The sequence below is a fragment of the Meriones unguiculatus genome, chromosome 1, assembly GCF_030254825.1.
Source record: "Meriones unguiculatus strain TT.TT164.6M chromosome 1, Bangor_MerUng_6.1, whole genome shotgun sequence".
In the NCBI taxonomy this organism is placed as follows: domain Eukaryota; kingdom Metazoa; phylum Chordata; class Mammalia; order Rodentia; family Muridae; genus Meriones; species Meriones unguiculatus.
The window spans coordinates 93,323,752-93,336,135 of NC_083349.1; the positions used below are offsets into that span (position 1 = coordinate 93,323,752).

Consider the following 12,384-nt stretch of genomic DNA (forward strand, 5'->3'; position numbering starts at 1 on the left):
TGGTGTTTTGCTTCTTTGTGTGTGTATGCATGCACACGTGTACTGTGTACATGCATATGTAGGCCAGAGGTCAACAGCAGGTATCTTCTTCATTGCTTTCTACCTTATTTATTGGGACAGGATCTCTCAGTGACCCAGAGCCCATCAGTGTAGCTAGGCTAGCTAGCCAATGAACTTCAGGGATTTGCCTGCTCCACCTCCACAGTGCTGGGACTGCAGGAGGACAGCCCTCCACCTGGCTGTTTTTGCAGGTGCCGGCGTCTCTTTCAGGTCCTCATGCTTATATAGCAGGCAGACACTGATGGAGCCATCTCCTCAGCTAAGTTTACTATTAATAAAAATTTTTAACTCTGTAATAAAATACAAAGACTTTAAGTGATGAAAGGCAAATTTGTCATTTAATTGAAGTATTTCACTAGAATATAGTAAGTGTGTTTATATTGCTGAATTGAGGGCGAATGTTCCCTTTATTTTCTCATCTGCCAGTTGTTCCTCCTTTCTTTCTTTTGTGGCTTATTTTGGACAAAAAAAATAGTTTTTGGGTTTCACCTTTCATATATATTATGGCTGTATAGCTTGGTATTGTAATGGGACTTCTAACAGTGGGAGTTGGGCCTGTCTGTGACTCTTCTGCCTGCTTTTGAGCCTTTTCCCTCCTACTCAGTTGCCACATTCAGCCTTGATGTAAGGGTATATATCTAATCTTATCGTAACTTGTTACGCCATGTTTGGTTGCTATCCCTGTGAAATCTGCTTTTTTTATTAGATATGACTTTTCCAAATATTTTCTCACAAGTTGCGGCTTGTCTTGTCACTTTCTTGACAGTGTCCTTTTCAGAACAGAAGATTTTCAAGTTAATGAAGTCATCTTATCAGTTTATTCCCATTATAAGCCAGGTCACTTAGAATTCTCCCTTGTGATTGGTGAAGAATTTGATAGTTTCAGATTTCACATTTAGGTCCATGATTCACTTTGGTTCTGTGTCTATATTAATTTTTAATATTTTTTCCTTGTCTAGTGGTTGTAGTAACAATTTATTGAAAACATGGTTGTTGATTCACTGTTGCTTCTGTTCCTTTGTCAAAGATTGCATCTTTCCATTTGTATGAGACTTTTTCTGGGCGTTTCTATTCCCTTAATCTGTTGTTTGTCATTGTACCCTCCCCAAATTTTTATAGCAAGTTCAGTCTTGTCAGTCCTCTTACCTTGCTTTTTCATCAGTGTTGCGTTGGTCACTCTGAGTCTTACCTAGTCTCTATAAAGTTTAGGACCAACTTGGTATCCTAAAAATAATGTGCTACAATTTTGACTAGTATTGATTTGAATTTATAGATCAAGTTGAGAAGAACTGACTTTGGACTGTCCTGTCCATGAACAATAATAGCTTCCACTCATTGAATTCTTTAGTGTATTTTGCCAGAGTTGTGTGGTTTTCTACACACACACACACACACACACACACACACACACACACACACGAGAGAGAGAGAGAAGCAGAGACTACTTACATATATAGTTTTAACATTCTTTATTTCTGAACTGCAAAAGTAAATGATATCTTTTATTTTAAGTGTCATTCATTCATTGATTAATTGAAATGTGACAGAACTTTATGTTAATATATCTGCTTGTGTCTTCTCTACTGTGATTTTATTTTTTAAATAAATGTTTTAATCAAATTGAGTGTGTTCCCTTTATATGCAAAATGCTAGTTTTATCATGAGTGTTATCAAATGTTTTCTGTATCCATTTATAGAACTATGTAGTTTGGCTTGCTGGTGGGGTAGATAGAATTTATTGGTTGATTGTTGAGTGTGGGGCTATTCTTTGATATCTTGAATAAATGGCAGTTGGTTATGGCATATAATTCTTTTTGTAACTTGTTAAATTTGATTTGTTCATGTTTTGGTAAGGATTTTTACATCTCTGTTCATGAGAGTTTTGGGCTTATAGTTTGTTTGAAATGTCTCTACCTAGTATAGCAGTGATGTTGGCTAGAATGAGTTACAAAGTCCCGTGCCTGCTCCTGTCCTCTGGAAGAACAGTCGTAGTTCGTTCTTTAATGTCTTATAGAACTGACCGTGGACCCATAAGTGGAAAGGGTATTTTGAAATGGGAACATTAGCCTCACCCTGGGCCTCTAACAGCCTACTAGTTTTGGGGTTTTTTTTTGGGGGGGTATCTCAACCAAATATCTGGGGTAGAGGTGGAGTGCGATGGTCTTCCCTCAATAAATTGATAAGGATAGAGCATCTTCTGTTTCCAGGCTTTGTGTCATGTTGGGAATCTCTATGTGACCTACCGTCTTCTGGGTAGCTTATTCTTCTGTGTTATCATAAACTCTTGTCCTAGATAGAGGTCTAGGCTTGTGTTCATCTTAACTAAGTACGGTATCTCATATTCAAACATCTGGAGCTTTGCTCTTCAGGCATAGTTTTCTGTGGTATGTTCCTAAAATCCCAGTTTGTTGGCACTCTTAAGCTCCAGTGTGTACCTCCTCAGCTCATAAGACTGCCTCACATCTAGAAACTGAGGGTGTGCTCTATGTGGTTTTCCTACTTAGTACCTTTGTCTCAGATAATAGCACTGCATTGCCTATTGTCTAATCAGTTGTCAAATGTTAAGGTGTATATAACATAAGATACCATCAAGCCAGACACAGAAAAGCTGCTGGAGATTTGTGAGCTGAATAAAGATTCCCAAAGGTGCGTTGTGTCATGGAAACAGGAGTCTGGCCATGCAGAGTGAAGAAATCTCACCAAACATCTGTGGATACTCACTTGATGCCCGGAAAGGTTAGGCTTTTAAAAATTAATCAATTTGTCTTGTGCAGAGCAAATAAGTTGTAGTCCCAAGGATTTTTCTGTCAAATTGGCTTGAATAATTGATTCCCACTAAATAGTAAAAACTCATGCAAAATGAATGCTTACCACCGTGTTAGCAGTCGCCAGCCTCCCTTTCCACATGCTTCATCAGGAGGATTTGCAAGGACTTCTTCCTGTCCTGTTTTCTTCTTCTACCCACTGGCCATATTTCAGTCTGTTTCCAAATCCTGAAAATCCCTTTGTTGCTGAAAGACTAGTGCCCTTTGCCATCTTAACTCCAGGGCCCCATAAGCACAGTGAGTAAGCCACTGCATGGTTTACTCATTTGAAGCGCAGCATTCCTCTGTGGTGCTCAGTGCGCGTGTTTTAAGGAATGTGCTTTTGAAGAACTCTTGTTGTTCTTGTTTTTTTGCAAAGTCATTTTTTGTCTTCTTTCAGTAACAATTATCTGTGATTAGCCAGCGTTAGAACAGAGTGGCTCAAGGATCTCTGTCCTGTCTTCCACGGGGTTTCATAAAGACCTTTGTCTTCTATTCTGTTTTCGCAAATGGTTCCCCAGCTCCTGTCACTTCTTTCATTCATGGGTCATTCACACACTCCCCTGGATGACTCTTAGAAACTGCCACTAGTCAATCAAAGCAAAGTAGATGCAGGGTGAGAAAATCAGGAAAAGCTTGCCTTGCTTAAAATCGAGTAGACTTTTCCTTGTAAACTGATGTTGCCTCACCATTTCATTTCGCAAGTTAGTTTCTAACCGTGTTTCGGTCATCTTTGAGGACCGGTAAGGTCCTGAATGATAATTAAATAAAGACTCTAAAAGAGTACTGTGCCAGAGAACTACAAAGGAATAAACTTGAAGTTTAGTGTGGAATATATAAAGTGAAATTTTGTTGCATATGGAAAGGCTTTAAAAAAAAGAAAGAAAGAAAGAAAGAAAGAAAGAAACATTGTGAGATAACTTTGGTGCTTCAGGACAGAATAAAACTAGCAGTTTGGTGAGCAGTTCTTCTGAAGTTTGTGGTAAAGTAATAATAGAAATGTGGATTCTGACCTCAAAAAAAGCTGACTAGTATAAATGACCATTTATAATCCTTTTTTTAATCTCATAAATTTTATGTAAAAATATAATGGCCCAAAAAGTATGTCCTTAAATTTAAAGGCATCTGTTTATATAATTCACATAACTTTCCAAAAAAAAAAAAAAAAAGCAGAGTTGGGTAACTTCTTTCTGAAAATAAATAGAATGGCCCACTTTTTCTGGCCGAGGCCCTTGGGATTATTCGCAGTCAATCCCGGGGCCCTCAATTCTTGGACCAGTGGTTTCAGGTAGAGCCCTGTGTCAGATCGCAGCTTTCACCGAATCTCTGAGAGATATTGCATGCACATCACTTCCCAGCACTGGCAGCACTGAGCTCTGTGCACAATTTCTGGGAAGGAGTAGCCGTGGACACTCCTGCTTTAACCAGTGTCAGGGCACTGTGTGGGGCCTTTAGGAGTCCCTCCTCCCCAGATGGACAAGAGAATATTAACTCCTTCCTGAGCAGAAAGGTGGAGGAAATCATCAGAGATGTCTGTGATGATGGCAGACAGCAGTACCCACGTGCATTCATAAGTGATATACAACTGAGGGACTACATTATAGCTCAGGATTGCCATGGATATTTTTGTATAAAATATTTTGGTGAAATAGCTGGTCTCCTCTGCTGTTTGGTTGGTTGATTGATTTTTTTTTTTTTTTTTGGTCTCATAATATTACACTGTGTAGCTGCTTGATCATGTGTCTGTCTGAGTCCCCTGTGGATGTAGTCTTAGATTGCACATGTGAATACACATGTGCGCACACAAATGACACACTTGGCTTTACAGTTATTTGTGTTGCTGTTTCCTTAGAATACATTCTTATGGTGACGATACTGTGAGAAATAGAGGCATGCTATAGATTGATGTGATAATTTAATTAAATGATGTTATAAAACTTTAAATAATGCCTGAGTGGAGAAAAAAGGTTCAGAGATACTTAGTAGTAAGTTTTTATTGTCTCTATCTTCCTTGCTAGACTTTAAGTCCTTAGATAAGGCATTTGTTTAGAAAAACACTAGTGGTCTCAGCTCAGAGCTGCTTGAACAGCAGAACAGCATTATATATATATACATATATATATAAACATATATTATTCTTTGTCAAGCAATGAGGAAACCCTCATTACCCAAAACCCAGAGGAGTGAGTACAGAGCCTGTTCATTCTGGAGCTCCTGACTTTTTATGTAGACCATCCTCAATGAGTCAGCTACTCTCAAGGTTGTCCTGTCACATGGTGCAAAGCTCCCAATTACCTCAAATGAGTGATAGTGGCATCTCACTCTAAGTCCCTGACAGACTTACCCTCACATTTTATTTAGCATCAATAAGTAAATGAAGTAGGACTAACGTGGTTGGCTTAGAATATTGCTTTTTATTCCCTTTGACCCATTGGAGGAAGTGCATTTGTATCATGGACATATTACCCATCACATATGTGTTTGAGCATATGTCACTCTTTACAATAGAATCTAATTTTTTAAAAAAAATGTCCTGAAAACACTATACTAACTTTACCACCTGTTGTGGTTTGTATATGAAGTACACAGGAAAAGGCGCATGTGCTGAAGCCTGCGTCCTCCATCTGGGGAGGTTCTTCAAACTAGGACATAGTACGTAGCCAGAAGATGTAGGATGTGGGGCAGGGAATGCAGGCGTGTTCTTGGGTGTTGTATCCTGCCCTGTGTCTCTTTCCATCTCTCTTCACTTCCTGATTACTGTGCTGTGAACTGCTTTGCTCTACCATGTTCTCCCCGGCACACTGGAAACCTGAAACAAATCCTCCTGTAAGCTGTTTGTGTCAACTATTTAACGTGGTGATGGAAAAGTGACTAACACTATTATTAGAAGGTTAAGCACTACGTTATGTATATGTGGGAGCCAAACACATAATGTTGGTAGGTTGTTGGTGAGCTTTTTCCAGCTCTGAATATGTGAAGGCAATGCTGTGAGACTCCATGATACACTCAAGCTTTGTTCATTCACTTCTTATATTTTTGATTGAGTCAAGGTAAAAAAAAATAACTATTCCCGTTTGGTCTAATATTAGCAATAATTGGTCTACATAATAGTCATTAATGCATCTCATACAGACATGCATGAATAATAAGATTTGGGGATCAGTAGAAACCATTTGGAAGATGCATAACAAAAATATGTAGAAACAACTACATTTAGTTTATAATCCCAAGTTGAGTTCTGGATTGGTAACACAATTCTATGCAGAATAATTAAGATACTTCAGAAAACTTGAATGGGCCTATGCGTTAATTTCTTGTTTTTAATAGTTGTAATATGCATATGTGTGACAATGTTCTTACTATTTGGAAAACGCACTGATGTGTCTTCGATGGAAAACTATAAATTTTTTTTTTTTTTTTTTTACTTGTGTGAACTTCTCCTGGAGAGATACATTTATTGAGCCCAGAGAGAGCACCTGTGGCTGACCAAAGTAAAGATTCTACCCCAGCTGGATATGGTGAAGCAGTGAATTTAATAAGGCTGACTCGGGGGCTTACCTGGCTACCCAAACAGCTGCTTCCCTGAAAGCTCTCACCTAAATATGGATGACAGCTTCCTTGTCATCCAGGTGCATACAAGGAACCCCCACAAAACTCCCATCTCCAAAGACCACTGGGAGCTCAGAGAATTATTCCATCAGCTGGAAGAGAGCACAGGAAGGAGTGGCTGCAGTCTCTGGTGCCCTGATTAAGAAGGAAATGGCATTCTGTTCTCAAGATATTTCTTTTTTGTGAGTTTAAATTTAAAACTTTTAAATGTCAAGGATTATTTGCAATTTAAAATATGTGTATTCAGTTCTTGAGTTCATTCATATTAAGTACATTTTATGTATGGCAAGGTTATGCTACCTTTTTTTTAAAAAGTTAAAAAAAATACCTTAATTTTTATTTTTATTTTTTATTCCTAGTATCACTACCATAATTACAGGGCGATATTCCTGAAAGGGACAGGGTTACAATAGATAAAGACTCAGAATTGTACATCTAATTTGACACTGCATTGCCTTAATTGATAGCTGCACCTTTTGCAAACTGGCTATCACTGCCTTGAATGAGAAGGATTCCTGGTTAAGCTGCTGTAACTTTTCTTGTGGATTCGGGTTGCTAGTACTGTGTTACACGTATTTTCATAAGGGGTGTTGTTTTCCTGTTGTGTCTTTGTTTGGCTTTGGTGTTAATAATGGGCTTGCAGGATGAGGCGAGAAGCAGTTTCTCTTGTAATTGGAGATTTTGAGAAGGATTGACAGTAATTATTCTTGGAAATGTTTAGTCACATTCACCAAGGAAGCATCTAGACCCAAGGTTTTTTTGTTTTGTTTTGTTTTTATTGGAAGATTTAGAGTTTGAACCCTTGATAGATCTGCTCAGATTTTCTGTTTCTACTTGGGTCGGTTCCTAGGGATTGAGTTTTACGTCATCTACAAGGACATCATTACCAAAAGTACATCTTCAGCCTATTAGGTTTTTTCCGTTTCCATTAGTGTTTGGTATGTGAATGGGGTATACATGATTTAGAATGTATAGAAGCAAATTCCTTAATTTCATCTGTTAATAGTGTCCTTAAGAGGAATAAAGGAATTTCCCATGGTGTGTATTAGTTGGATACCAATGAATATGGGCAGAAATAAAAGCCTACAAATGGCATCTCCTTTATTTTGATTGCTATTCATCTTTGTCTTTTCAGCATGATGTATCCCAGACTTTACTCAAGGCAACACTGGATAGTGTTGTAGAAGAATGTGTCAGCTTTGTGGGAGTGGATATTAACATTTGTTCTGAGGTTTTGTTAAGGTGAGACAAGAGTTTAACTTGCTGGCTAAGAGAAGGGGGCATGTGTATAAAGTTTCCTCTGTTCCTGTGGGATGCCTAGAGAGGAAAGTGTCGCTTAAGGCAAGACTTGCAGGAGTTCGCACTGAGTAAGGTAGTGCTCATCTGGAATGAAGGGCTCGTGGCAACCTTTGACAGAAGGGAAGTAAGGTTAGCGTGAGAAAGTGCTGCCGCCCCCGGTGGAGTGAAGATGTCTGTCACTCGCCCTTCTCTTGCACACATCTGCCAAAGCTGAAGGTAACCCAAATGGGAGGCCTTCTGAGGGTCCAAGGTGGTTTGCTGGGTTCTCCCTGATCCATAAGTCACCTATCAACATTGACTGTTCTCCTGGCAATTATAGAAGAGTCCCTTTTCTTTTTCTTTTATGTTTTGGTTCACCTCATGTTCTGAATATACAGGTCTACTGGTGCTGTGTGAAGTTCCCAGATCTAGACCCTACTCACTGAAATGGTGATGGTGGAAAAAGACCCTCTATGTTCTAAGACACCACTACCTACCAAATCTGTGAAAGTCGCAATTCCATGCTTGGAACTACACAGTAGAATTAGGGTTCTCTGTACCAGTAATCTTTTAATTGAAAGCAAGAAAACTCCTTATTGATACAGTTTTTGTGCCTTTGTGCCAACCCTGCCATTCAGGGAAGTCCATCTCTGTACTTCAGTTTTCCTTATCTGAGGACCCAGCAGACCCGAAGATGCTAATAATGTCGTGCTACTGTACAAAGCCAAGCAGAAGGGCTTCCCGGAGTCAGGAGATGCAAAGCTTGTGAGCCATGTGCAGGTGCAGATGCTCTTGCTGCATGAGCTCCACCAGTGCCACGAGCAACAACTGCTCTGCATTGCCCCTCTCTCTTGTCCTGCTTTTCATTCGCTTAGACATACAGGAATGTGTAATTGCAGCTGATTTTAGGAGCCAGGTGATTGATGCCAGTGCATTTTTAGGTGAGAGCTTTCTTTTTTTTTTTTTTCCTACTCTTATTTCTGTTGTTTTACATTACCTCTTTATTTTTTTAGGCATATTGCAGGACTCAATGCCAACAGAGCCAAAAATATTATTGAATGGCGAGAGAAAAATGGGCCTTTCATCAACCGAGAACAGTTGAGGAAGGTTAAAGGGCTTGGTCCAAAATCCTTCCAGCAGTGTGCTGGCTTCATCAGAATCAACCAGGATTACATCCAGACGTTCTGCAGGTAAAAGCTGACACCCCTGGTGGCTTTGCCAGCTTCCTGTCTTGTTACTGTTACCCTGCTGATAGCCTAAGTGCTCGATGCTCGTTGTTCATTCTTTCACCCTATGGGGGTTGAGTATGTTCTGTGCTAGGCTGGGAACATAGCTGTCAGCAGACAGACAATTGCCTGTTCTCATGGAGTCATATTTTAATGCTTGGGAAGGACAATAAGCCAACTTGTAAAACAGGTAGTCTCAGCTGGCAAATAAGTGCTGTAAAAATTAAGGGACTTGTTGCTGTCCTGTGGAGCCAAGCAGCTGCTTTAGATGCATTACGTATTACAAAATTATGTGAGCATAGTTTTGAGTGGAATGAAGGGGCCAGCTGCACAAGGATCAGAGCAAGTGTCAAGTGTGAGAAGTCCTGTGGCAGGGCCGGCTTTGATGTGTTTAGAAACATGGTGCAGCCGCATTACAGCCACACAGCAGGGGAAAGGGAGGAACCACTGTATGGTGGGAGCGTGGTGAGGGAAGGAGCACTGAGAGTTGACGTGCTCACAGTGCTCTGCTGACTTCACAGCAACCACCAGTCACCAGCTGTGTGGGCTGAATCGAGTCCTTCCCTTCTAGTCCAAGTTACTCAAAAGCAGAGAACGTGGATAAACTTGATAGCATTTTATAACCATGGAGGAATAGTCTTTATGCATCTGTCCCTTTGGGAATTCCTGGCGCATTAACGCACATTTTCTCCTCTTCACAAAATTATCGTACAGGTCATGCAAAAAACAGTTTCATTCTGGAACAGGTTAATGGAGAGTCAGCTACGTATGATGGTAGAATACATTGCAAAGCTCAGTAATAAGAGTAATAATGAAACAGTTGGGTTTTGATAAGTAAGTGGAACAGAATAAAATCTCAAAGGCACTATCACAGAGTTGGAATTTAGCTTATGATAAAGTGACATTTCATATACTGGTAGAAAATTGTCATAAAATCACAGAAAAATGTAACTCAGAAGGTTGGGATATGCATACCAACTCACTTGTTTTCAGTAACATAGCTCAAAGGGTTAAATGTGTCACCTCCCTTCTTCTATAAGATTCCCTGTACTCTGCCCAAAGTTTGGCTATGAGTCTCAGCATCTGCTTTGATACCCTTCTGGGTAGAGTCAGAGGCCCTCTATGGCAGGCTCCTTCCTGTCCTGTTCCATGTCTTTTCCTGGACTCAGTGGCTGGCTCTTTGATCACCTCCTCCTGGGGGCTGCAACCTTACCAGGCCACAGAGGAAAATGATGCAGCCAGTCCTGATGAGATCTGAGAGGCTAAGGTCAGATGGAAGGGGAGGAGGATCTCCCCTATCAGTGGGCTAGAGGAGGGGCACAGGGTGGGGGAAGGTAGACCCTGGAGGAGATGAGTAAGGGGGCTACAGCCAGGATACAAAGTGAATACATTTTAATAAATAATAATAATAATAGTTAAATGTAAAGAGAGAAACTGTAAGTATACCAGAATATGTGGGGAACTCTTACAGAATAGTGGGTTGGTAGGATACTTTCCCAGGCAGATTACAAAACCCAGAAGCTGAGGCTGCAAACAAGCACGGGGACCTGAGTTCTGTCACCTGGCACCACATTAAAGTCCAGGGAGGCTGTGCTCACTGTGGTGCTATGCTGGAGTGGCCACCGGCCTGTCCGAGCCAGTGAGTTGAATAGAGGAAGACGCCCGATAGGCAGCCCTGGCCTCCATATGTCACACACAACCCATAAGCCACAAGTGAAAGTGTTGAGGTTAAAGAATTATTTATTAACTTATATGTTTTTTAAAAGCTTAGTCAGAAAATTCAAATAGTATTTAAAAAAAAAAAAAAAGAAGTGAGTTGTACCTTGCTGTCTCACTTTAAGTTTCTTGTTCTTATTTCCACACTGTAAATGTGTTTCTATGTCACCCTTTTGTATGTGGCATTTACTGTTAAGTGTGAGCAGGTGCTTATATCTATTTGAAACTTTGTTTTACTCATATCTCTTCCCAAGCATTATAAACAGATTTTTTTTTCTTTTTTCCTGTCATTCTCTACAAGCCTCATGCAATATTTTAATTAACTTACAGATAGGCTATAATTTAATGCAATCATTGCCTTATTGATAAACATTTGAGTTGTTGTAAAGCTTTATAGTTTTCAACTGATATCAGTACAAAAAAGTTGTTATTGTTAGTCTTCATGCCTTTAATGAGAATATCGTGTAAATTGCTACCTTGGTGATTTTTGCCATGAAACCTTGTGACCCGCTAGCCTTGCCACTCTCCTTGCCTCTGCAAGAGTGTGTTGGTGTTATCTTCATTCATCTGTGCATTTAACTTTTGATGCTTCTTATAAACGTGGCCTCATGCTTTGCCTTAGTCCAACTCTGATGCCTTTGTATGTATTAACTAATTAATTGCACTGAATCTCTGTCTTATATATATTTCCCATTCTTCTTTCTGAGTCTTCTTTTATGTTCTCTGTTGAATTCATGTGAAGACATTAACAGAAAATGATACTGAGATGATTTTCAGTACAAGAGAAACTTAATGTAAGGTATTCAAAGGGAACAACTTTAAATATTTTATTCTATGTATTTGCTTGTGTGTACATGTGGGGAGCTGGGTTGGAGGACAACTAGCAAGAAGAATCAGCTCTCTCTCCTTCTACCATGTGGGTCCCAAGAACAGAATAGACTCTCCTCATGTCACTCCTTGTTTTCCTCTCACAGCTTTATCTTTCCTTGGTGCTTCAAAGCTGGACACCTTCTGCCCTCCCAGTCATTATCCTCAGCTTTTCTTTTTGTTTTTACTTTTTTGTTGTTGTTTATTTACTTTACTCCCAATCACAGCTTCCTCTCCCCTCCCACCCTTTCTTCTCAGAGTAGGGGAGGCCTCCCATAGATGTCAGCATGCCTTGGCATATTCAGTTGAGGTAGAACTAGGCACTTATTCTCCTACTGAGCCTAGACAAGGCAGCCCAGTGGGGAAAGTGATCCAAGGGCAGACAGCAGAGTCAGAGAGAGCCCTGCATCTACTGTTAGGAGTCCCGTGTGAAGACCAAGCTGGACTTCAGTTACATTTTGTGTAGGGACTCTACTATCCAAGCATGTTTGTTGGCTGATGATTGAGTCCCTGTGGGCCCAGGTTAGTTGATTTGTAGGTTTTCTTGTGGTGTCCTTGACCTCTGGCTCCTTCAATCCATCCTCCCTCTCTTCCACAAGATTTCCTGAGATCTGCCTAATGTTTGGCTTGGGTCTCTGCATCTCTTTTCATCAACTGCTAGGTGAAACCTCTCAGAGGACAGTTATGCTAGGCTCCTGTCTACAGGTATAGCATAGTATCATTAATAGTATCAAGGGAGGGGGCTTGCTCTCATGACATGGGCCTCAAGTTGTTCTAGTCATTGGCTGGCCCTTCCCTCAATTTCTGCTCCATCCTGAACTGAC

The 12,384-nt window shown here is 40.3% G+C and overlaps 1 protein-coding gene across 3 annotated transcripts in view; it reads left to right on the forward strand.

The window, feature by feature from the left end:
- Positions 1-12,384, forward strand: part of Srbd1 (S1 RNA binding domain 1) — a 161,843-nt gene that overhangs the window by 131,373 nt on the left and 18,086 nt on the right. For all 3 annotated transcript variants that reach the window (XM_021652684.2, XM_060363421.1, XM_060363417.1), the window contains exons 17-18: positions 7,609-7,715; positions 8,765-8,941. In XM_021652684.2, the coding sequence (XP_021508359.1) occupies positions 7,609-7,715; positions 8,765-8,941 (284 nt within the window). The remainder of the gene's footprint in view (positions 1-7,608; positions 7,716-8,764; positions 8,942-12,384) is intronic.